We start from the raw sequence: 26,980 nt of genomic DNA, 5'->3' as shown, positions 1-26,980 counted from the left end.
AGGGAACAGACACGGCACAGAGAGATGGGAATTGTTGTAATTCAAGAGGCGGGAGAGAATCAATTACTGGCACACTTTTCTGAATCGAAATGAGGCTGTGTAACAGACACTCAGATCCACCTCACCATCTGTGAGCTGAGGGATCGTGGATTGCCTCGACTAGTCTACCTTCAGGTTGGATGACACATTTCTCTCCAAATGAGAATAGATTTAGCATAACTTCAAAAGGGAAAAATGCAACTCAGTCAGATGAGGTTCAAAGATTGGAGGTATAAACAATTCTGTATTTTTAAAGCATTTTTAAAGCCTAATCTTGGTAGCAGGACAGCAATATTTGAATGATTTTTATGTGAAATATATCACGCTCATACATTCTATGCACACACTCTTTATTCTACAACTGGATATTGCTAAGGAGTATGACAATGACATTATTGGTACCGGTAGTCAAATATCCCCCCCCCCCCCCTCCCCTCCCATCTAAATTGGTTAAGGACATACAAAGACAAAGTACATATGCAGATTATATTCATTTGATTTCCGACGGAACGAACAACAATTCTGATTGAATTTTATTAAATTATGACATAAAGAAAAGATTCTGCCTTGTTACCAGGCTAGGTTTGCAGAGCAGTCATCCAGCGGTCATTGCATACTTAACTCTTTATCCGCTTAAGTCGACTTATAGAACAAAACAGTGGACTGCCAGTTGACTTTTGTAACACACACTCTGTGTATGTTATACTCAAAACAATAAGACAATCTAGAGTGCATAAGTCCAGAGCGGAAAAATAAGCATTTAATCTCTAATCTGCAGAAAGCTGATCAAACAGCATTTCATCTGCTGAAAGCCGGAAGGGTGTTTACTCATATAATTTAACACAGAGTAAATGCAGAGCTGCCAACCTTGTGCCACCAAAAAAAGGAATTTCAAGCAAAAAAAAGGAATTCATAAAAACAAAACTTACAACCACGCGCAACACACTTCCAATGCAGAAATGTTCATTCATCATGCTGTTTTTTTCCATACAAGCAGGTAATTTTTTTTTGTGGTTATTTTTGTTATCATCGGGATTTCATTTTTTTTTTTTAATTTTTCTCTTCAAGTATGTTTTTAAATTAGTTTTCTATTGAATTTGTGATCAAATCACCATTTTAGGGCAGTTGTTTGACATGCAGTATGTAAAAAAAAAAAAAAAATTAAAATTAAAAAATTTAAAAAATTATTAAAAAACATATTTTATGAAGAAAAAACATAATACAGTAATTGGGAGGAAAAAACGGAGTAATTCCGGCAAAAACGGAATGGTTCGCAGCTCTGTAAATGTCATTCTGGCTCAAAATAAAAGATTTTAATTTCAATATTTTTCATCTTCATACCTCATGTAAGTTTCATAAATTCTGGATTGTTATGATATTTCATCTCCCTGCAGAGCTGTTGTAGTGGGGTGTTTATTATTTCAATTTCCAAGCAGGAAAAACATAATCTTAAAGACTTTTAGGAAATCATCCCAGGGAAATTGCAATAGCCTTGTGTGTAACTTATTGAAATGCAGGTACATGATAATGACGTATTCCAAACATTATTCCTATGAACAAATAGATTATTGATATTCTCCTTGAGTTTATTTATTGAAATCTTTGTGAGTGTGTTTTAAAACTTTCAAAGAACAGATTGCTTGATGTGAGATTTTACCACAAGGGAAAGATAAAAGTTTTGTGCCTAAATTAGTGTACCTCAGTACAACAAAAGAGGTTTCCTGGAACCAATGCATATTCTTACATCTAAGGCAAACATAGTTGACACAAAATGCATGACATTTGGCTACAAAAGAGCACTTTACCGCTGAACTTCAAGAATATTCAGGGGTGTGTAAAGCACCATTCTTCGTCTGACCACTGAGAAATGTGTGGTTAGAAACCAAAGGACATCACTTGCCTATTCATCCACGATTCAAGTTACGCAGGTACTGTTCTAATACTTGACCACTAGTGTTTTATATTAACATTTAAGGCAAACCAACATTCTCAAGACATCAGACAATCCAGTGTACTTGAGCCTTCAGCCGAAGTGTTATCTCAAGCACTGCATGGTAAACCAAGGAAAACATTGAGGAAGTTGTACAGGTGTTATGGTCTAGTGCATAAGTCACCGGACTGGTGATCATAGGGAATATGGTTCAAGTCCCTGTGATGGCACCAATGTCACCCTTTATTTGCTACACGTACCAAGTATGGGCACAATCAGTAACAATTATTGAATCAAATTATTGAGATTGATTATAAATGTACGTCTCAGTTGTGACCTTTACGTCCATGTTGTAGCCCGATACACTTTTGACTCAGACAAGACATCATCTGTTGAAAGCTAGAAGGGTGTTAACTCTGTGTTGAGGTCTATGAGTTAATGCCCTTCTGGCTGTGAGGAGCAGGTAAATCATCATAACTCAAAGAGAATGTACAGAATATATCTGCATACATCTCCTCTCCATCAATACTACAACTGGTCTTTTTTTGTTCATCTTCCAAAGAGAAGATGCATACAATATTAACATTCTGATTTAAAAGAGTATGTTCATATCAGGAAAAGATATCAAAATGGCACAATGCATAATACGCTCATATCGATGTTCGTCAGTGTCAGGTATTCATCTATTTATCCTAAAACCAAGATGAGTTATATCATCTCCTGAGAGCATTCACAAATAACAAATAACACTTCATACAGAATACATGCCATGTAGTATGTCTCTCAATATTCATACTCATTTCTCTTTGATACCGGAAAGTGCTATTGATTTCTTACATGATAATTTGTCTGTTTGGAGCCAGCAGGGCATTAATATTAAAGCCTATGAAATATTATATGAAATAATGCCCTTCTGATTCCAAACAGACGATATACTTCCCAAACGCTAGCAAGGAAGTGATTGGTCAAACTCTATATGTTTATATTACAACGAAGGAAAGAAAAAAAAGAACCTTAAAATTGATTTTCAGTTGGTCCTAGGGCTTTTAAAGCATCATTAACATCCTGCATAGATATTCTTTTTATTTTCCTACAGTGTACAAGATAGAATGAATATTAGAGACTATCACAATATCTGTTGGCTAAATGTCTGTTGGCCTACACATACTGGGCTTTAAAGATCTACTTCTAAATCAGTTTACAATGCATCTCCACTTTGCAATTACAGGGATGAAAAGCACTTTATTGGCCAGCTCTCGTGCCCCAATGGAAGAATAACACCACTTAAGCCGTGTAAAATGCTGATGCACTTTAGGAATTAATGCCCTATGAAAATCACACACCACATCAACACATGTTGAGAGTCCCAGGGTCCATGAACACATCGTACCCCATCTCCATCGACGGTTTGGGTTTAAACTTATGAACACAGCAGAGATGAGGGTATAATTCATTGGCTGCCCACAAGAAGATCATTAGAGCCATGGATTGTCATTAACAGTAACAGCCTTCATGCGGGCAACTAACAAAATGTTTATGAATATACAGACAAACCAAATCAAAGCAGGGAGGTTGATCAACACTGTTGAAAACCAAAGTAAAGATCGTTCTTAAGTTAATGTCTTGCACATTTATTTTTCTTAAAGCAAAATAAAACATAACAGCACACACACAAACTTGTCATTAAAAAAACCAGGGCCTAGCTGACAGCAGCCACAAAAAAACGAACCAAGTTGTGTGTGAAGTTGATGTCTCTCACATTTAAAAAAAAATTATGTCAAAATAAAACAAAACATACAAAAGAAAATCACAACCAAAATTCAGGGTCTAGTTAAATGAAGCAATAAAGAGGTGCCTAATTGCATCTGCAGTGTAGTATTACATGACAACTGCTTCATGTAGAGAAAATTAAACATCTCAAATCTTGTACCAGGGCTCGACACCAAAGTTTTTGGACAGGGGTCCAGATGTGTACAGTACAAATGTCAAAATTTTGGGTGTTCTGATTTGGGTGCCCATGTGTCACAGGCACCGCCTTTAAAGAAGTTTGTTACCATGGATTTGGGGGAAACATGAATAAATGTAAATCTATCAGTTACCAGGGCCCATTTTCTTGAAACTGTAATAAATCCAAGTTATCACACATTCCATGGAAATATGTGAATTAACACATGTTTCAATGAGATTTACACAAACTTAATAAACTTGAGATGGTTTTGATAAAGTGGCCCCTGGTTTCTGAAAATGTGAGAATTAACAAGGAGAAAGTAGTCCAGTTCCTACCTGTCTAGTTCCTGTTGCTGACGGTTCATGTAGTGTAAGGTCCTGGCCATCAGCAGGTTATCCTCCTCAAGGTTCTCATCAGGATCCTGGTACTGGAACTGGACTGCATCAATGTCACCTTCAGGACCACCTTCATCAGGCCTAGCAGAGACAAGGTCAAAGGTCACCATTAAAACTTAAAAGTCACCGTTACGACATGACAATCCATTCTAAATCTACAATGTCACTTGCAAGACTACCTTCTTTCGGCCTGGGAGTGGTAGCAAGGATGAGGTCAATGGTCATTATAACTTTGAAATGTATTCTAATTCAAGAGGCCTAGATTAAAAACAAAACACCAATATATTCACATAGCACAAAGGCCCCAAATTCACAAAGACCCAATGACTTCCCCACCCCCACTTAAAAAAAAACTGTTTTTAGCTTTTGTCCTTTTAATGAACAAAAGGGACAAACTAAAAAGTAAGGGGGTGACATCCCCAACTCATTAATTTGCATACAGTGTATGTGATACATATCACTTTTATGAAATAATGTGAAGAATTAAAATTCCATAACTTTCTTAATTTTCGTCCAATTTTGATGAAACTTTCACAGTTTTGGATATTAAATTTTTCCTTCTTTATTCAATTAAACTTGCAAATGGGCCAGACTTGCCCTTTATGAACTTTATATCCTATGCCATTTCCGATGTTTCCCAAATCTAATCGTAGCTGGTCCATAAGGTGTACGGTGGTCTTACCTTGTATGTAAAGAAAAACAACAACAAAAATCAGTCATGGGCATGGCTTCAAAATGTTATAACCCCAGTACTCATTCGATCTCTTTCTGACAATGTTTTTCCGACCAGCTCTTCCCTTTGAAATGTATGAACTGAACTATGTACGCACGCTGTCCCGAACTGAAGGGTGAAAGCATTAATAATGAATTAAATTTTGTGAATTTCAAGCTAGTGAAGAGAAGGAAGGTTTTTAATGATGCAAATGTTGTTGCCGCATTGAATAAAGCAAAAGTTGGTTTCCTATCACTTTTAATTTCAGGTAATGGATATTGAATAATCTTGAATGATTGGTGAATGCGTCGATGTGCGACCTTTTTTGTGCATAGTGTGGAGTGAATCGGGAGAGCACGCCTGCTTACCGGGTAAGTTATTGTTATGATTATGTCCTGAAAATTCTTTACTGATTAATTTTGTTAAGGGTGTTTTCAATTTCAAGGTTAACTACAGAAAGCCAATAGTCTGTGTAGACTATGTGTACAGAATCATTGTATGGTGACAAGGGTGTAGCATACAACAGGTTTTTTAGGTTCTTTAGTTTGATTTTTGTTATCAAAATGAGCTAAAGATCAATACCCGACTTGCCTTCACTCAGTGGCATGGTGTGGCTCTAGACATTGAGGGGAGGGGGGGGGGCATTAGGTGGGGGTACCTGTCTATACTTGGTGAAAACCTGGGGATGGAAAAGGGTGTAGTGGTCCCACCATCTTCTTATGATGTTCCTTTGCCCCTCTCACCGTTTCCTTTTTCTCTCTCTTTCTCTCTCTTTCTCTCTCTCTTCTCTCTCTTTCTCTCTCTTTCTCTCTCTTTCTCTCTCTTTCTCTCTCTTTCTCTCTCTTTCTCACTCTTTTAATTCCCTTTATATGTTGTCATGTTAATTGGGGCATGTGCACTCCCATGTAGCTATGTCACTGACTTTAGTCTTAAAACCCCCCCCCCCCCCCCCCCCTTTGAGAAAAAATATGTTTGGTGCACCTGCAGGTTTTAATAATGGATCTTTGTAATCACATGCTATTCAAGAACTAATAAAAAACAAATTAGGTTTGATTAAATTAGACATGTTCCTTCTACCATGACGTAAATTCATCCATCCAACATCCATAAGCTAATAGATTTACAAGCACTGACATCAACATGGTTTTGTGAGATCAAATAAATGCCATTCATGCATCAGTTTTTGTTCCCTCTTTAATTTACTTTCTTGTCTCTTATAAAAACATCATTCATGAACACTATACATTGGAGTTGAATAAGGTCGATGGCTTGTGTTACACTGGCTTTTCTCTGATATCAAAAAATAATAAAGAACTAGACGTTTCAAGAGAATACAAAAGATCACAAGAAACTATATGGGTGCAAGTAAATCATATTCCGTACTAATATACATTGTGCTCAGAATGATGATTTTATTTATTGATGATATTGATGGGTACCTGGCACTAATTAATTCCTGGAAATGATATAAATCACTTTAAACCTAAGTTGAAATAGAAGTTGGCTGGTGGGGGGTCTGACAGGCGGGGGTCTGACATTAAAATTCAGGGTCTATATTAACTGGGCTCCTGTTAGTGTGGAGCCCTTATACATTGTCAATATTTTGTGGAACACTTACCCATCATCTTGTAAGATACTGTCTTCTGCACTGGGTGAGAACTGGAAGGACCCTGAGCCCCTACGGAAAAGAATACAAAACAGGCAAGAAATATCAAATTAAAAATATAGTTGAGTACCTTTCATGCAATGACATTATGAAAGAAACTGTAAGGAAGCCATTGGAAAAGGTTGATTATGTAGCACATAAGAAATGATGTATTCTGTGGTTTGGGAATTATCAAATTAAGAGATGTAGACTCGCTCTTGTTGAAAATCACAAGCACAATGTTTAACCATCAATCAATTTTTGAGTGGGATTTTCCTCCTCAGGGGGGGCTGAAGGGGAACTACATATGTATCAAAAATTCTCGTCAAACTTCAAGTACTGTATGTAATGAACAATGTGTGTTCAAAATACATTTTCCTTATGGCCTAAGGAAATAAATTGCCTTTGTCAGTAGCAGTTCTACTTCCAGTTGTATTATTAAAATATTTAAAATAAAACTACTTGATGCTTCTTCCCAAGCTGTTATAGTCTTATGGAAAATGTGATGGTTTTTGTACCATTGTTAGCTATAAATTGTGCACCCAAAACGACAGAACATCCTATCACACAGTACCAGCAGAATTGTTTGAAATACAATCATTAATAAGGATTAGGTTATTCAAGAAAACAAAGTCATAAAGAGTGAGAATCAGGAAAAAAACAATTGTAAATTTGCACTAATAAAAAGAATCAATACACAAGCACAGCAAGAATAATGCATTTCAATATTTTACTTATCAATAAATTAACCATTGCACATAAAAAATTAAATTCCATTATAGTCGTGATTATTATTAAACCGGGCATGAAACATTTCACAACCAAACTATTAAAAAGTTAATCTAGGCATGATGATAAAAACATTTCTGCAGCAATTTTCAATCTACTTGACACATTTTGTGGTCACCTTCTCCGATATTTTAACAAATGTAGCTTCCAATGCCTGTTGTCTTGTATAGAGACAGGGGAGGGAGGGGGATTTCTCGACACTTGACAACTTGACAACACTATTGATTAGAATCTGACAAAGATGCAGCCATGTTCAGCTGTCGCTGTCATCTGATGGATTGTTTTTGTGGTAGAAAAGTGTTAGTTTAAAGATAAAGGTGAGTTCTGGTTAAAAAAAAAGAAAATGAATTCTCACAGAAACAAACAAAACTTACACTGAATGTTCAAGAATACAAATAAATGTCATTTGCCCAACAATTTCGGTAGAAAATGTATACTGGCTGAGTAATGAGCATAGAAAGATTAGGAAATCAAGGTTAGTAGCCCCGACACCATTTGTGTAGTCCCATATACATCTTTCTGTGTACAGTGCTTGTTACTTTACCAAGACTGGGCTAAATTTATTATGATTTTGATGACTCCAGAACTTTGCAGTACACACCAATACTTACATGCTACATGATCAACCTTTTCTGATCCATTTCACACCTTTTCTTTCACAATGCAATCGGATGACCAGAACTCACCTTTATCTTTAACGAGAGAAATACCACACTGCTTTTAAACACAAAATCAAGCATCCACATTGGCTTGTTCACAAATGACGCAGAAGACTGCATCAGTTTACCCCAGCCTTTTTAAAAAAACATGTAAGTACAGTCAAACCTGCTTTAGTGACCACCTGTCTACAAAGACCTTTTGTTTGTTTCCCTTGAAAATGGTTTCTCATTGAAACATGTACTAAAGGAACCTGTTTACAAACACCAACTACTTATAAAGACCACTTTTTGTGTTTCCCTTGGGCGGTCGCTATAGACAGGTTTGACTGTCAATGAGACGTGTGGATTAAACTATGCAACTGCGTTGAACACAGGTTATTTGTGTACTCACTGTTTATGAGTTATAATTTACAGATATGTGGAGAATATTATCTGAATAAAACTACAACAAACAACAAAAGAAAAACGATCAATAAATCGGTGATGACCTTTACCCATGAATGCTCGTTCACATATGATGCCTCTTATGAATAAGAAATGGCAAAAGATACTGGTTACGATATAAAAATTATAATTTCCAAACAAATATTATTTTTGTTTTATAGCTTCATAAGATTAATGATTTATAGTTCAGGAGTTCATTATTCAACTTTAAGATTGCTGGTCTGGAGTAGAGCTGTGCTCATATTGACATTTTCAGCTCAGTTCGCCTCATAAATTAACAAGTGATCAAACTAGTATATGACAGAAATATATACCTATAGAAATATAAAAGTAATATATCTTTGATTGACAATAAGAAGAGCCTCAAGTCTAATATTGTCTTTCGATATTAGACCCTTTCCTTTCTCAACCTTCCCAACCAACGTTATCATGTATATACTCACATGTACATGTAGTGCAAAGCAAAGATACAATCCCTCCTATGAACAAGCACAAATCAAGCGTACACCACCAGCTTTAACACACAAATGACCCAGCAACTCTATGCAGACTGCTCTAAATATTGATAAAAATACTCCATGAAAAGCAAATTTACTCTTCCTTTGATAAGCAAAGAATGTTCTTTTTGAAGACCTTACGTTGCTAGGAAACAAGTTAAGGTTACAGACTATTCAACACGTAGCTACTGTTGGAGTTTGGTCCTCATAAATGAAATATGATTTATGGAATCCTACACCAATATTTGAGGACTACTGTCAGAGCACTTATCAAACAATGCAACTGAAGATTTTGTTTTACAAACTCTTGTTTCTCACTCTCCAGAGTGTATTACTGCTAGATATATAGTAATATTCTGTTACTAAAGTGTTTGAACATACATGCTTGATAAAATTGTGGACTGTAACTCTGCAATGCGTGGAAAAACATCTCTTATTTCTAAGCAATGGAAATATTTATGACATTTTCATGTATGTACAACCACTCAACAATGAATGGGAGCAGTAAGTAATTTAGTTTACAATACAAACCATACTGTAAAAATTGCACTTAGAATCTACTTTAATTATTTATATTATAGTATAAGCACTCACACAAAAAAAATGTATATTATCTGTATGAATTTAAAGGCATGCTGATCATTAAAAAAAACTTTATTATCTATCACACTTTCTTTACAGATATAATTTTGGATTGAACACAAAGTCAAATTAGATAATGATGTACATGAACACTTCAACTGAAGATGGTGTAGTGTATGAACACATCTACTGAAGATGGTGTATTGTATGAACACATCTACTAAAGTTAGTGTATTGGATGAACACATCTACTGAAGGTGGTGTATTGGATGAACACATCTATTAGAGATGGTGTAGTGTATGAACACATCTACTGAAGATGATGTATTGTATGAACACATCTACTGAAGATGGTGTATTGTATGAACACATCTACTGAAGATGGTGTATTGTATGAACACATCTACTGAAGATTGTGTATTGTATGAACACATCTACTGAAGATTGTGTATTGTATGAACACATCTACTGAAGATTGTGTATTGTATGAACACATGTACTGAAGATTGTGTATTGTATGAACACATCTACTGAAGATTGTGTATTGTATGAACACATCTATTAGAGATGGTGTAGTGTATGAACACATCTACTGAAGATGGTGTATTGTATGAACACATCTACTGAAGATGGTGTATTGTATGAACACATCTACTGAAGATTGTGTATTGTATGAACACATCTACTGAAGATTGTGTATTGTATGAACACATCTACTGAAGATTGTGTATTGTATGAACACATGTACTGAAGATTGTGTATTGTATGAACACATCTACTGAAGATTGTGTATTGTATGAACACATCTATTAGAGATGGTGTAGTGTATGAACACATCTACTGAAGATGGTGTATTGTATGAACACATCTACTGAAGATGGTGTATTGTATGGACACATCTACTGAAGATTGTGTATTGTATGAACACATCTACTGAAGATTGTGTATTGTATGAACACATCTATTAGAGATGGTGTAGTGTATGAATACATCTACTGAAGATGGTGTATTTTATGAACACATCTACTGAAGATGGTGTATTGTATGAACACATCTACTGAAGATTGTGTATTGTATGAACACATCTACTGAAGATGATGTATCGTATGAACACATCTACTGAAGATGGTGTAGTGTATGAACACATCTAATGAAAATGGTGTAGTGTATGAACACATCTACTGAAGATGATGTATTGTATGAACACATCGACTGAAGATGGTGTATTGGATGAACACATCTACTGAAGATGATGTATTGTATGAACACATCTACTGAAGATGATGTATTGTATGAACACATCTACTGAAGATGATGTATTGTATGAACACATCTACTGAAGATGGTGTCTTGTATGAACACATCTACTGAAGATGGTGTATTGTATATGAACACATCTACTGAAGATGATATATTGTATGAACACATCTATCAAAGATGATGTATTATATAAACACATCTACTAGCAATTATGAACACATCTACTGAAAATATGAACCATATGAACACATCTTTTGGAGATGGTTTACTGCGTGTACAAATCGATTATAGATGACACATTTTAGACATACACACATCTTATGAAGATTTAAAAATAGCCAATTTTCTCTCTCTCTTACAATGTTTATAAACAGCGAACAAAAATGACATAATTAAATTCATTAAGTGCACCTATTCTTCTCTCTATAACCCTCTCCCCTCCCTCTCTGTCCGCCCCTCTCTCTCTCTCTCTATCTCTCACACACACATGCCAATATTTGAACAAGTTTCTAAAACCGTTGGCTTCTAATGAATGGATCCAAAGAAAAGCCCCAAGAAATAGAGCAACAGCATATCTGATCAGTGTTCTAATAACAATCTAATCTGACCACCCTTGTACCAGCAATACTCACTCATTTGGGCAACCCTCCAGAAACAAATCCCCCATATTCTGGTTTGATTCGGACATCGCCATGGCAATAACCCTTCTGTGCCTCAAACTTATCAAGGAGCAAAGCTAAATCCTTCCTCTCATTATCTTGACAAAGCAAGGTATAATCCAAAGACTGATTTGATTTCGAACATCCCATGAAATTAGCAGTACATCACATGTCGTATTTGCGTAACTGAATGCCTTTGTTGAATCGTCTAGCTGCATCTCATCTTCCGTTCATTGAAGAAAAAAATCCATTATATAAGAAATGTTTGTATTAGCTTTCCAATATACACTGACTGCATATAGGTGATGTAAGGTATGTTTTCTAGATTTTGACAAATCTGCAAAATGAAAAATTCGTCCTTGTTTTCACGAAGTGACGGTAGTGAGGAAAATCGTAACGCAAAGTGAATGCAATTTTTTTCACTACCGTCACTTTGTGAAAACAGCGACGAATTGTTCTCTTTGGTATTACAGAATCTTTGGCAGTGATGCTTTCATATGAAATTGAAATCTAAAGTGGATTTTATTTCTGAATCAACTTCTCTGTTTCTTACAATCTTCCTTATCTTACTTTTCTTTTTCTGTTTCTGGAACATTTAATTGATTTTATTCATTTTGCATTTCTAAGAAATGTGATTCCCAAAAGAAATTATTACTTCTGTATTACATTTGATTGGTTTGCCTACATGTATTCTTGATTATTTAAGATATAATAAGACTAATAGCATGAATGCAGAATAAAAGAAAACGGCAACAACGTTATCAACCCATCAAATGTACTATCCTCGAACTTAACCTATGAAAGAAGGCAGAGAAACTTGAGCAGTTGAATGACATTAGGGGAGCCTTCCAAAGTTGCGACTGTGCCGCGACGCGTCGGGGCGCAGAGCAGGATATGAGAACAAAGGAGGCGCCTTTATGCGCCCATTAGCGCCTTTTTGCGTCGGATAGGAGAGGACTTCAGTTGGTTGCCAGCTCATTAAAATCTGGCTATTGTTTGGAGTCTCATTGTTACGAAATTACCCCGCCAGGGCGTGCCCCGGTGAAGCACTTGACATTTGTGAATGGGAGCTTAAACTTTGAATAGCTTTCGCGCCCTTTCGCGCCCGGTCCGGCGCATTAGTTATTCATGTAGTGCCCGCTTGTGTGTCGCTCTCGTCTTGCGAGATTTGACTCTGAAAAGCATTACTTTGGCTACTGATTTGTTTTAATATTATTTTACGTACATGACATTGGTTACAATGTTTGTTTATTTTCCTCTCAAAATCGGAGTTCTGTAGTCGTTAACGTTGGCATGATTGTTCATTTTTTCATCTCCTCCTGTTCTGTTCATGATTGTGTTCAATATACTGTATCAATTTTAATACAAATTGATTTGTTCAAAAAAACAAATTTATTTTATACTTACCCCACTCTCTCTGACATTGTTTTCCTCGTGCATGTTTTGACACTTTAATTGTAATTTTATATTTCCTTATAGCGATGTTATCGCATGTTTCGATTTTCTTGTTTTTTTTTTTAAACAATTTTTGTTGCATCTTGTAAACAGTTCTGTCGTATGATCATTATAAATCATATAATTATATCATCAGTCTGTTATTTCAATACATAGATCCTTTGAATCTTCTTAAAATTAGAGAACGTATTTTAAAATCCGTGATGTTGAAAATGATACTTAATCAAGAATGTCATAGTTTCTCCTTGAATTGGATTTAAAAAGCGTTTTATCTGTATTACGATTTTTTAAGCAAATGATATCCGTATTGTCGGGAACATCATCAATATGTTTCGTTAGAAGGAAGACGCTCATTTTCAGAATGTTCTTTCTTTGCAAAACACTAATGTTACGAACAAAATTAAATACACTGTACCCGTATCATCGGGGATATCGCAAAACTCCCAGGGAGATTATCAATTGCAAATCAACATAGTAAATTATGCCTAAATCGTAAGAATAGAGCATGCATTAAAAAAGAAGAGAGTTACCAGGAAATGATGTTTGAAATTTCACCCCAAACATATCTCAAGAAGAAATTAGTTTATCATTCTGTGTCAAAGAATTTTATCGAATATTTCTTTGCGACGAAGGGGGGGGGGGGGGGTTACATCCGCGGCCAGTTTTAGATCTAGCTCATTGTTAAGAATAACTAAATTGCGTATATATTGTGCTGAATAGGGGCCACATGTTATCGAAAGAGCGTAGTACATTCTAGAACAAATACAAGCCATGGCAATTCGTTGAATTGCTTCTCGTAACAGAACTGTCTCACTGTCTAAATAAGGATCCATCCGGGGGATCCATCATGCACGTGTTGGTAAACGGAATTAATAATGATTGGGTTGTTTTGGGACATTTTTTTTTCGGGGGGGGGGGGGGGCAGGGTAGCCCTTATTCTTCTTCTACTGGGTCATCAAGAAACACAAATAGTGTTGAAATTTTCCGCAATCCCTTTAGCGCCGAGGGTAGAAAATCCTTTAGAAAAGTCAGCTGGACAATAGCAATTTAATATTGGTCAAACAATCAGCGAGAAGTACTGGGCAAACAGATATTAGCCCACGTCTTCAATATAACCAGGGAATCCTGATATAACTAAGCACATGCTCACAATATGAATATCAAATCTGGCTATTGTTTGGAGACTCATTGTTACTATCTGGTAAAGAGGTACTTTTCACGCACCAAAGTCCGGCTCGTCTAGTACACACAAATCCGGCCCGTATTGACTTTACACACCGGACTTAGGGGACTGTTTTCAAAAGGAGGGAAAATGCATATGCGTACCCTACATAACACTCATTGGGGGTGGGGGTGAGGGAGGGGTGCGCTTAAAGGCGAAGCGCTTTTTGTGAATTGTGAATTTGTGAATTTGAAAAGCTTTCGCGCCCGTTCCTACGCATTAGTTATTCATGTAATCCCCGCGTGTGTGTCCGCTCTCGTCTTGAAAGATTTGACTCTAAAATTTTCACTTTGGCTACTGATATGTTTTATTATTATTTTACGTACAAGACATTGATTTAGATTGTTGTTCTGATTGTTATTTTCCTCCCAAACATCGAAGTTGTGTAGGCGTTGACGTTGGAATGATTGTTCATTTCTGTTCATTAATGTGTTCAATACTTGTATTATATTAATTTGTTCACGAACAAAACAAAAACAATATGTATAATTGTATTCCTTCTGTATGTTTTGACACATTATTTGTTTCATATTACATTTATTTTGTTCTGTCATCCGATCAAAATAGGTCATATATCTATATCATCACTCTGTTCTTTCTCATGCAAGATCGATTTAAAGAATAGAAACGTAGGTTCTCTAAATCTTCGCAAAATCAGCTATTGTATTTAAATACCCGTGATTTAAAAATGATACTTATAATCAAAGAGATTGAAAGATTCTGCTTGAAATAAGATTATAGGGCGTTTATAAATATGTCATACAAAACAAACAAACATCTGCAAATTAAAGATATTACAAAAATGATAGTCGTATTGTCGGGAGCCTGCATCATCAAAACGTTTCGGTAGATGGAACAATTCGAAATCGCCTATCTGTTCCAAACATGAAATTCGATCGAATATTTCTTCGCGAAGAAACTTTATTGGTGGTGTCATTTGTCTTAACAATTTGTTATCTTCAATGTTCGTGACGTTTTGACGTTTCATATTTGTTAGCTAGCGCTAGTAAAGTCTTTTGTTTTAACGTGCACTGTATATAGTTATAAGGCCTGAACACGTCATGTTCACATTGGGTGTTATATAGCATACGGATATTATAGTACATGTAACTTTTAAAAGCACTTTGTTTTTGCAACGCAATGACAAAAGACAGCTCTTTGAGCAGCTAATAGTTGTTGCGCCCATTGTTCCGCTCATAGGCGGCTATTCCCAATCACCGGGCATTATTTGTTATTGTATCTTTAGTTAAGTTTATTAATCTATTCATGTTTTCTATTTATTTATTTAGTTTTGGGGAGGGGGATGTCGTATTACGAATTCATGACCCTTATACATAATGACCATGTTCTCAAATTAAGAATAGCGGTCTTCATGAATAGTTGTCCAATGAATAGCGGTCCTTATAACTAGCGAGCGGAGCCCTCGTGATTGACCTCTGCCATTTTGGTCCGGCCGTTCACTTCGCCGCCCCCTCCCTCACACACACACACATAATACGCAACCTTAATGTGTAGCTAAACAAGAATCTATAGCAAGTCGGACAATTATAGCGATCAAACAATAGTCTTGCTCGGCCGCGTGAAATCCTGCCACGGCATTCTATGTTTTTACCTTTAGAGCGAACTTTTCTTTTGTATTCGCTCCATAGAACTCTACTTTATCTTACAGCGAGGTGAAATAAAAAGAGCGTCATCATGAGTAGATCTATTGTTTGATGTTATCCTTCTTCTCCCTAGTTAAGCCAAACCTTCAATTTAGGCATATCCATAAAAGGTAGCTTCCTGTACCGTTCGCTTTTTTTTTCCTGACTGCTATATGAAGCATGTGTATGCTCTGATACGCAAACAGGGGACCGGCGGGTTTAAGATCCTCTCCGAACGAAATGTAATGTTGAGTTATGCCTTACAATAGCATATCGACTTGGTTTCTAACCAGGGAGCTCCCGGTTACGAGCTGCTCTGCTCTACCACTGGGCTATAGCGCCTCCCTCCTTTTAAAAAGATCTTTTAAAATTTGCCGGTTTTTTTTTTTTTTAGAATAAGAATCAAAACATGTTTGGTATGTTTTTTGTATCTGTGCATTAAGATTTCAAAATTTCACTTTCGCCACTTAATTATACAAATCTACGAATAAATGATTCGAATGTTAGAGCAGAAATCAATGTTTGTATTTGTGTCGAATGATTAATTATCATCATGAACTGATTAATGTTTTGTATTGCATTTCCAATTGCTGCTCAACTTTATCACCATCAGGCTACGCTTTTTTGTTTACATCTTCATGACAAACATGTTTTATAATCTCGATATAGTTCCCGGACTCTTTTGTCTATTTATTCCACTTTTAAAAAGAGCTATGGAATTATTATGATTTAAAACGCCTTTTGGACGGGCAATTTTCGAAGGCAAATCTCGGGCGTGAAATCCTGCCACGGCATTTTATGTTTTTTTTCTTCCCTGAGGCCACTTAACAAAATATTCATGTTTAGCGTCCCGGCTGCTTCTTTTTGGGGGCCGCCTCCTATTTTTTATTTTTGGGGAAATTTGTTTTAATTTTTTTTTTTTATTTAATTTTTTTTTTTAAATAATTTTTGAAAAAAAAAAACATGAAAAACAATACTAAAATGTATCTATTACTGATTTTTTTTAAAAAGTTAAAAGATGTCGGCGGCCATCTTGAAAACTAGCCCGACTGTCAGGAAAATGTACCGAGCGGCCATTTTGAGCGGCCATTTTGAAAGAAAAAAAAAGAAAAGAGAGGGCCTCCTCCTTCCTAGTTTTCGAAAAAACAGGACACTAATAAAACATTTTTTTATTTGGCCTTAGAGCGAACTTTTCTTTTGTATTCGCTCCGTAAAACTCTACTTTATCAAACAGCGAGGTGAAATGAAAAAAGCGTCATCTTGAGTAAATCGTTTGTTTGATGTTATCCTTCTCATCCCTAATAAGCAAACCTTCAATTTATTAGAACCAAGTCATGGGAGGAGAAAAAAAAAGGATTTGACTGACAAAATATAAATTCTTCCAAGCTCAGGCTGTGGCGATGTGCAACGCGTAGCGTGAATATGAATGACGGGAGAGAAAGATAATTCATTTGTCCATTATACGATGCTAGAATAATATCGCGATGTGGGAATTATACAAATATGTTGATAATCATTCAAATTACAAACATACACAAGCGACCCAAACAGTAATCAATTTGCCGACCATAACCGCATACATGTAGTCATTCACATCATTCGTCTTTTATTTTTTGTTGTTGGGGACAATTAAGCTCGCAATTAAACAACCATTAATCGTACATAGTCATCTTTATTTCACATTTCATACAGTCGTCACAAAAATTAAAAGGAGGCGTATTAAACCCAACAAAAATAAATCATAATGTATTCTGATCAAGATGAACGAGTGTGTTGATTGCCCCCCCCCCCCCAAACAAAGACGATCCCACCAGAGAAGTTCATGCTGTGCTGTAGTAATGTACATCGCAAAGCTTCGCCACAATGATTGGAAAGGTAATACCCCGCCCGTTACGACGCAAAACGGCGCGAGAAGAATAGATCGCGACGCGAGAAGAATACATCAATTTTGTACAAACAATGGAAAGTTTATCAGAACGAAAACCGGAGGAGGGGAAGACAGGCTTTGGCCGAGAAATACTTTCTGTATATCAAGTTTAAGCTGTACCGCGCATCACGAGCGAGAACAATGACGGGAGAGATAATCTTCCATCGCCTGGTGGGGCGCAAAAGGGCGCAAGAAGAATAGAGCGGGTTTATACTAACAATAGACGGTTTCTTTTCATATGCAAGAATCAGGTGAGGGTGACTATTGCGCCCCTTTGCGCCCCTTTGCGCCTCAATGCGTCTCTTGGGACGCGACTGTTCTATTCATCGCGCCCCGACGCGTCCGGGCACAGTCGCAACTTTGGAAGGCTCCCCTTAGCTGAATCTAATTAATATCATGTTATTGCAGTTTCCTTCACCCTTCCGTGCATCGATTCAGCAAATTCTGAGAAGATTGATGAGCTAGGACAAATTTAAACCACAATTCACTCATGGTTATTAACAGATTGGCATCATTGTTCCCTATCCCCTATAATTATTATCCACTCCATCTTTATGACCAACACCACAATTTTACTTTTTCCCTGTCTCCCTCTCCTTTCCCCCTCATCTGTCCCCCCTCATGCCATCCACTCTCTTTATTTATCTCTTGCTCTCTCTCTCTCCCTCCCTCTCTTATCAGATCCTATCCTCACCTCTCCCTTTCTCTTTCCTTCTTCCATCCTCTATTATCTTCTTGAACATGAACCCTTTCTTTCCACCCTTCCTACTCTCTATCCCCTACCCTTACTCACCTTCTCTATCTCTCTCTCTCTCTCTCTTTCTCTCTCTTCTTCTTCTTCTTCTTCTTCTTCTTCTTCTTCTTCTTCTTCTTCTTCTTCTTCTTCTTCTTCTTCTTCTTCTTCTTCTTCTTCTTCTTCTTCTTCTTCTTCTTCTTCTTCTTCTTCTTCTTCTTCTTCTTCTTCTTCTTCTTCTTCTTCTTCTTCTTCTTCTTCTTCTTCTTCTTCTTCTTCTTCTTCTTCTTCTTCTTCTTCTTCTTCTTACTCTTCACATCTTTCTCTTCTCTCTCTCTCTCTCTCTCTCTCTCTTCGCTCTTCCTATCTTTCTCTCTCTCTCTCTCCCTCCCTGCTCCAAACTGCTCTCTCTCTCTCTCTCTCCCACTCTCTGCTATACCCTTCTGAACACTCACAGCCTACAAACACCTACCCATCATCGAGCTGGTGGAAAACAACTTTATACAATTTAACAACAGAGGGCATCGTTACATTTTCGATGGAAGGCATTACTGACTGTTTTTAGAAACATGAATATAGTGGGATGTTAAAATATTTACACATTCATAGAATTTGTTACAATTTTCCAAAACAAGTTGGTGATGTAGCAATGGTGGAATTAGAGGGGTACAATCCACTAGACAAATCTGCCAAAATCCTAGCTGAATATCACTAGGTAGATATAAAGTGAATTTATAATCCAATCTTTGTAAGTCAAATTACTAATGACCAATCAAAGCAACCCAAACCAAGTTTTTGATTTTTCAATGAGCCTAGGCATGATGCCTTTGGCCTCATAAATAATAGCGAATTCTAAAAGGTTCTTAATAGAATGGACTTGCTTTTCTAATGTCAACATACACATCTGTTGAGCTATGAATTACATCTCAACATTCCCCATTACTCTCCTTATTAAAACAACAGATCACACCCATTCATCCAATACTCACTTATATTCTAAAAACAGACCCCTCATATTTCGGTTAGATTTTGGTATCGCCATGGCAATGCGTCGTCCATCCTCAGATTCGTCCATCCTCAGATACGGTCAAAATACGAAGCAAAATACTTTTTCACAACTTTATCTCCATGTCCAATATGTGCTATTAGTCTACTGATACAATGCTTAATCAAACAGTATGACAGCATTTATCCTATATGATATATCAGTAAGGGCTTGTTCAGTAATGTGCAGTAAACTGCCGCTAAAAACCTGCCTCATTCCTGTATGTAAATGAATGACAGCTGCGCAACAGAGGGCTTGCGCATATTGACTGAGGTCAGTGTTATAAGATATGGAAATGTGAACAAGACTTTTAATGTCAAATATTGTCTGGCCAATTTGTGTGGCTTCTTCTCAATATCTTTATATTACATAAATAATATGAAACCATACAAGTATATAAGCCTACTGGTTTGTAAAATTGATTGATTGATCGAGAGAGAGAGAGAGAGAGAGAGAGAGCTTACCACTTATCAGTTTTATTTTCATTTGAGACCTTAAAGTCATGAATTAGCATTGTTCCATTTATTTTATTGTGTATTTGTTTGTTTGCTTGTATTATTCATTCATCTATTAATTTATTTGTTATTAATTCTTTAATGATTGATTTATTGATTTATTGATTTATTGATTTATTGATTTATTTTCACATCATACATATATTTTTTCCTTTATGCCACAGACTAAATTTTAGAAATAAATCTTAAAGGCTCTATTCTACATTCATAAAACTGATCAAACAATAATTTCTCTACAGTTATTCGCACTACCTGCATAACATGTAAGATCATCATAATCTGGATGTCAAGAGTCTCAACACACTTATCTCTCCATCATTTTTATGACTTTTTTTTCAGTTTTGATTTTACTTCTTTATTTAGCATTATCTAATAATTAGTAATTTCTTATTTCTATATATCATGACATAAGAGTGGGGAACAAATTTTGCCTTTTTCTCATAGCATTTACAATTGTCAATTTGTAATAAATTAACTTCTTATTTAGTAGCATTTCCTAAAAATTGGAAATAAATTCTTTCTTTTGAAGAGGTTTTATACCTAAGAATTGTATTGCATCACATAGAACCTGCAAAAATCATTTATCGTTTATATAATGGGCAGTTACATTCAACGAATTGGTGTGAAACTAAATATTATATACACCCTTCAACCTATAAATTCAACAAGGCATTTCTAAGATGTATTCTTACTGGTACCAGCTTTTGTAATGGGCAATCATTCCTTGTTTAATAATACTGATACTGATTGATAATCAAAAAGTAATGTGATCTTTCTTAGAAGCTCATGCAGGTAGTATTGATTCAAATGGATTTGCAAATGAAATAAAAATGAAGTTAGGAAAATGCTTTTTTTTAATGTTAGCTATAGAAAATCAATATTAGTAGCTACATACATTGCATTTTGAAATGTTTTGGTACGTTGTAATATTTTACTTTTCTTGCAGATTTTGAATTCTGTCACTTTCGTTGACAAATCTTTCAAACAGACAAATTAGACAAATTTAAGAACTAAATACTTCAATGAACCCCTGTATTTCTAAAACATTGTCCAATCATTCAATATATTTTCTGATATATTTTCATCTGTGTTGCTTAGTGTTAGTGTTACTTGAAGTCAATCAGATTTATGGCAAAAACGTTTCAATCATAAAAATGTCGACATTCCCTTTAAACGCCATCCAGGCTGTCTGTGGAATATTGATTCTTTGGGGTTTTTTCCCTTCATCAACTCTCCCATCTGTACACAAAATTGATTCACTTATACATGCAACTCTTGTTTGTGTAGCTAAATTTCCAATACATGTAGAAATTCAATAACTTTATCCAACTGGATGGCATGTAGAGAAGGTAATATAACCTGTGCCCAAAATGTGTTCTGCTCCATATTAAATACGAATAAATGTGCAGGTAACTATCAGAGTGAAAATTTATTTTGTTTAACAGTCTGTTTGAATTCAATATGTGAGATTAACTTGTGGCAATATTGGTAGCCTTTCGATTTATTTCTTTTTCTTTCTTTTAAACTATAGACTTCTTCCCCCTCATTTTTCCAGAGCTTTTATTGGAGTTTTCTAGGGCTAAAACCCTCATTACTTTCCCTTTAACCTTTTTCCTTCTACCTCTGTGTTTCTAATTGATGAAAGAGAGAAAGTGTGATACATACACTTGTCAATAATATCAAATATTTTCACATGAAATCAAATGCATATCAATGGAACAAGTCTTGATAGTTATGCTTTTTCTTCTATTAAACTAAAAATAAGCTACTGGCCTACCGTCCCAAGATATCCTGTAAGTAGTTTGGAATAATCATGATAAATGGATCATTATTATAGATTATGATTCATTATAAAGCATTTACAATGTGTGAAGCTCTCAAATCTTTGATATGTATATCAAATATGAATGTGTTATGATTGGTTTCGATACAAAACTCTATGGCAATTACATTAAAGAAAGTGCTACAAATTAAGAATTGATAAATGGCCAAACAATAAACCTTTAATTATAATTGAATTCAAATAATTTCCTCATCTATGTATATTACTTGAAACAAATAGTTTTTATTTGCTTCCACAAGACTCAATGTTTAACTGTTATTAAGATCAAACTATTATAAATAGATACACTGAAGTTACTACAGATATAAAAGGTAATCTGATACACTATAATCATTTGAATTTAGAAGACAATAACAACATGTGCTGGGGAAAATAAACAGATGATTATGCACGATCTAATATATGGGTTAAATCTCCACTGCAAAACAAATGATTGTATAAAAGCACTAAATGCCCTTTACATAAATAGTGAATTACTACACTTATACTTCCAGAGGTACAAACCATGGGTTTACATAACAAATCTGAGTGAATTCTGGTCTCAGAGTTCACATATATGTCATACTTGGTCATGAACAGAATTTGAATTTTCTGTCCTAGGCTTATACAACATCCAATGGTCTGCATAGCAACCAACATTAACGTATTTATATAAAACTTTGCCCTTTTATTAGATATTAATGAACCAAGCACATAAAGAGAAAGATTATCCCACGGGTACAATTACAAACAAAAACATCTTTTTGTGAACATGGGCATAGACTTCACAGCCAGAAGGAATCTAACTTGTGTACTATTAAGCTCCCAACAGACGTTATGTCATACTACTTCTTGCATGGAGTTGAAATTCCTGTGCCACGTTTGCTTATTAAACCATCTACAAAAACATGTTATTTTGTTGCCTTCTTTGGTATTATGATGAATCTGGCAATGCAATGCAATGAGTAAATAAAATATGTTCATGCTTGAAAGAGCTATATGCAATAAATCAATATTTTTTTTGTGACTACATGATTAATAGTGCATGCTCTTTGAATACAGTACTCTTGTCAAGCAGTACTTCAACCTGCAAAAAAATACAAGTGAGGGTAAAGGGGTAAAAAGGCACCTAGATGCAATGTTTGTTGATGAGCATAAGATATTGCGTGCTGAATAACAATCATATTCACATCAAAATATATGCTACTGTTGTTCAATAGCTACTATATACACAACATTTGAACGGACAAAATTGTAAAAATCAGCATATTCTGTTATAAATAAGTAACATATTTGGTATAGAAATCAAAGGCACAGCACTTCAGGTTAGAACTTACGCATTATACGTCAAGACACTCTACCACAGCACTCAATATTTGTTGCATCATCTACTTACAACTTGTGGTCTATGAGAAGCATGATGGCCATGGTGTTGTTGACGAGGGATGCACCAACATGTTGACTGTAGTTGACCTCCCCATCCTCCGGCTCCTCTCCTTGATCTTCCGCTGCTCCTCCTGGTTTATCCTCATCCTCCCCGTCTCCATCCAGAAGGGCGGTATCCCTCGGGGGAGGAGCATCCATCAACATAGGTATAGGATCGGCCTGAGGGATCAAGTTAGGACCAACCGGCAACGATGCAGTGATGATCACATGCTCAGAGTCATTGCTGAATACACCTGCAGATGCTAGGTCCCTGGTAAATTTGTCATTCACGGTTTCATCGCATGAAGAATAAGAACTGCTATTACTATTGTCATTCTCATCGCTATCATAGGCCATTGACTCTTGACATTCAGGCATATTGTCTGTCTCTGGAGCAGTACTATACCCTTGCTCAGGGCTCTCTGATGTGGACCTATTGTTGTGATTGATGCCATTGTCATTGGGGATGCACAATTCAGCGACCTCATGAGCTTGAACTACTACCCCGGGGCTGATGGTGTCTGGGCTTACAGCACCAAATTTTCCGTCTGTTAATTGGAATTCATTATTCATGGTCCCTAAAGTGAGCGAAGAAGTACAATGCCGGGAGATCGGCAGCTGAGCACTGCTTCCACTCACACCTCCTTCACTGCCGCAACTGCTAGCAAAACCTGTACCCTTTTCAACACTGATGGCAGCATGACTCTCAGGCACTACGTCAGCATTGACTGCTGGCAAGTCCTGATTCCTGCTAGAAAATCCATCCCCTTCACTGTGAGCATTGGGTTCTTTGAACAAGTACATATACTCTCCGGACTTTGAAACAACCCACTCTTCTGTTTCAGTACATTCCTCTTGACTGTTTTGATGTACCAGACTGTGGGACAACAAAATGCTTGATTGAGATACCCAACTCGGTTCCACAATATTCTCAAATTCACTTGCTTCCTTCTCTATCTCTTCCACATCAATGTCTATTTCACAGAAAGGTTCATCCTGAAACACCTCTGGAGATGAGAGGTAGGAAGCAATGATGGGGGAGGTCTCTGAAGATGACGAGGATGATGAGGAAACGTATCGCTTCCTGGAGCATCTGGTGTAAGCTTCGTCATGAGGGTAGCTCTCTCGCTTCTTGAATACAGATGATATCTGGCTTTGCAGTTTCTTCAGCTTGCCTTTGGTGGGTGCCTCAGGCATCGACATTGTTCTCTTCTGCCTGTATAGCATGCCACCTTCTATTCCTTGTGCGTTTGTCTTTCTGACATTGCACTGAGTGGATGTTTCTTTGGAAACGTTGTCCATCTGTGTGCCTAACGCTGGTTCAGACTTGATGGGTCGAAAGGCACCAGAAGGAGTCTTATCTCCATCCCTTGTCCCAATGTCTGATGTGGTATTTGACTTTGGTATCAACAGTGTCTTGGGCTTACCAACGAGAGGTTTATCTGACTTTTTGAGCTTGTTCAAAGTGTCTTCCATGCTATCAACACGGATGGGTTGACGTGGACCTGTTCTCTGCTGCTTTGCTCTCATGAACCTCCATTTCCTCTTGTCTTTCCCCATCACTGTCAGTACAGCATCGGAGACATCACCAGAGCAATCTTGGCACAATAAATATTCATCCGCTTTTACTGGATCATAAGAATCACCATGGACATCATCTATTACAATGTACTCTTCAATATCACTCTCTGGCTGAAGACTGTGTGTATAGTCATAAGGAACATCTACATTGAACCCAATCTCACTCATATCAAAGCTCTGTCCCTTACACAAATGCTTCCTCATTGTGCTGTTCAAATGCAATGTCTCTAGAGCACAAACTCTCGGCTCATCTTCGCGAAAAGGATCGTAACTATGAGACGGATCAGACTGTTTGCTCTTCTGCCACACATTGGTTGTTCCTTCAAAGCTGTATTGCTTTTGCTCTATTTGGTGTATGTCATCCGAGTGTTCAAGATCTGTTGAATCAAGTCTATTCTGCCATTTGTTCATTTTACTGATCATATTATCAGAAGTCCATTCACCCATGCTGACAGGATTCTTCACTTACGATATGAAGATCTAGTTCCATATCAATCATATATCCCTCTGTTCACAACAAGTACATGAAATCCTTTAGCTGTATCACATCAAAGATAAAATATAAAGTGTATTGGTTTAACATTCCTCAAATGGACTCTGTGTTGATGCTGGTTAGGACAGACAGACAACTGAACAAAACAAGACTTTACAAAGAGATTAGTTAAAGACGTAAAAACACCAGACGCTTGACTGCACTTATCAAGGAGACCACAATAATAGACCGACCGGTAATAGACCTAATTTTTCTTAAACCAAGGAAAAGTCAATACAACCAAGAAAAATCCAAAAGCGATCAAGCAAAAAGCAAAATGCGATCAAGGAAAAGGCAAAATGAGATGTAGGAAAAAGCAAAATATGAATCAAGGAAAAATCAAAATGCGACAAAAAGAAAAATCAAAATGCCTACCAGTACAAATGACTGCATATGATATAATACTATTCAAAGGAAATTAACAGATGAAACGAAATGCAACTGAAACTGCAACAAATGTTGCTTTACCGTTAGAACACAAAAAGGTAAAACCAACTCCGACTACTATAATAATAAAACCAACTAATATAGGGTCTTAGATTTTAAAAATCACTATTATTAAAGGTAAAGACCAGTATTGGAAATGCCTCAATTTCAAAAAATGAAATGGAAGCTCTTATTACCAACCATGTGAAAGAATATGTTTTGACTAATACATGATGATAACAATTTTGCCTGGAAACCGCCAACTAATTGATATATTTGGTAAATTAGTTTATCTACATGGTCTGTGAGAGATAAACGCACATGTCGCGCATATGTGTGTATAGTCTCATATACATCTTTCTGTGTACAGTGCTTGTAACTTTACGAAGACTGGGCCAAATTTCTTATCCTTTTGATGATTCCAGAACCTTGCAGTACACACCAATACTTATATGCTAATAGATGATCAACCTTTTCTGATCTAATCCACAACGTTTCTTTCACAATGCAATGGCATGACCATAACTGGTCTTTACCTTTAACAGACTATTACTATTACTATACAACGAGTCTGATTGAAAATCAACATTTATTTTCTCTCTCTACACAATGTTCATTTCACCTATATAAACTGTCCGGAATTTTCCTTATTCAAAGATAAACTTTTCAACAATATCACTACTTTCACAACTATGTCAGAGTAATAGAAACTAACTTTAACCTACTGACTGAATTCTTTCATTCCCATAGACTTAATACATCAACCATAAGGTTAAATGTACTATGTCCCATTTGCAGGTCAAAAAAATGAAAAGGTTAAATTCCAATGGCATTTGAAAGATAATACTTATTTAGAACTTCCCTAAAAAAGGTGGGGCTTGAAAATGTCTTCAAGTGGGAAAATAATGACTAATAGTTGTCAAATCGACTTTAGGGCTATAGAGCCCAAAAGTAATAGTCTTGATTTTCAGACAATTGTACCGAATGGTCATACGTTGTATGCTGCGCAAAGATTCAATCAGTTTAATCTTGGCCATCACAAGAAGTGGGTTATTGATGTAGACAAATGCTCATGTACCCTTTACAACTCTTTTC

General features: G+C 36.2%; 1 protein-coding gene across 1 annotated transcript; it reads right to left on the bottom strand.

The window, feature by feature from the left end:
• Positions 1-1,239: 1,239 nt before the first annotated feature.
• Positions 1,240-25,721, bottom strand: LOC115920639. Its single transcript, XM_030976920.1, has 3 exons — positions 23,318-25,721; positions 6,643-6,702; positions 1,240-4,393 (listed from the first exon to the last, which is right to left on the bottom strand). The coding sequence occupies exons 1-3, from the start codon at positions 25,372-25,374 to the stop codon at positions 4,249-4,251; spliced, it is 2,262 nt and encodes a 753-aa protein (XP_030832780.1). The 5' UTR covers positions 25,375-25,721; the 3' UTR covers positions 1,240-4,248.
• Positions 25,722-26,980: the final 1,259 nt, after the last annotated feature.

The sequence above is a fragment of the Strongylocentrotus purpuratus genome, unplaced genomic scaffold (genome assembly GCF_000002235.5).
Source record: "Strongylocentrotus purpuratus isolate Spur 01 unplaced genomic scaffold, Spur_5.0 spur5_scaffold_9, whole genome shotgun sequence".
Lineage (NCBI taxonomy): Eukaryota > Metazoa > Echinodermata > Echinoidea > Camarodonta > Strongylocentrotidae > Strongylocentrotus > Strongylocentrotus purpuratus.
Note: the sequence above shows the minus strand (reverse complement) of the source record. Positions and strands in the feature narration are given on the sequence as shown.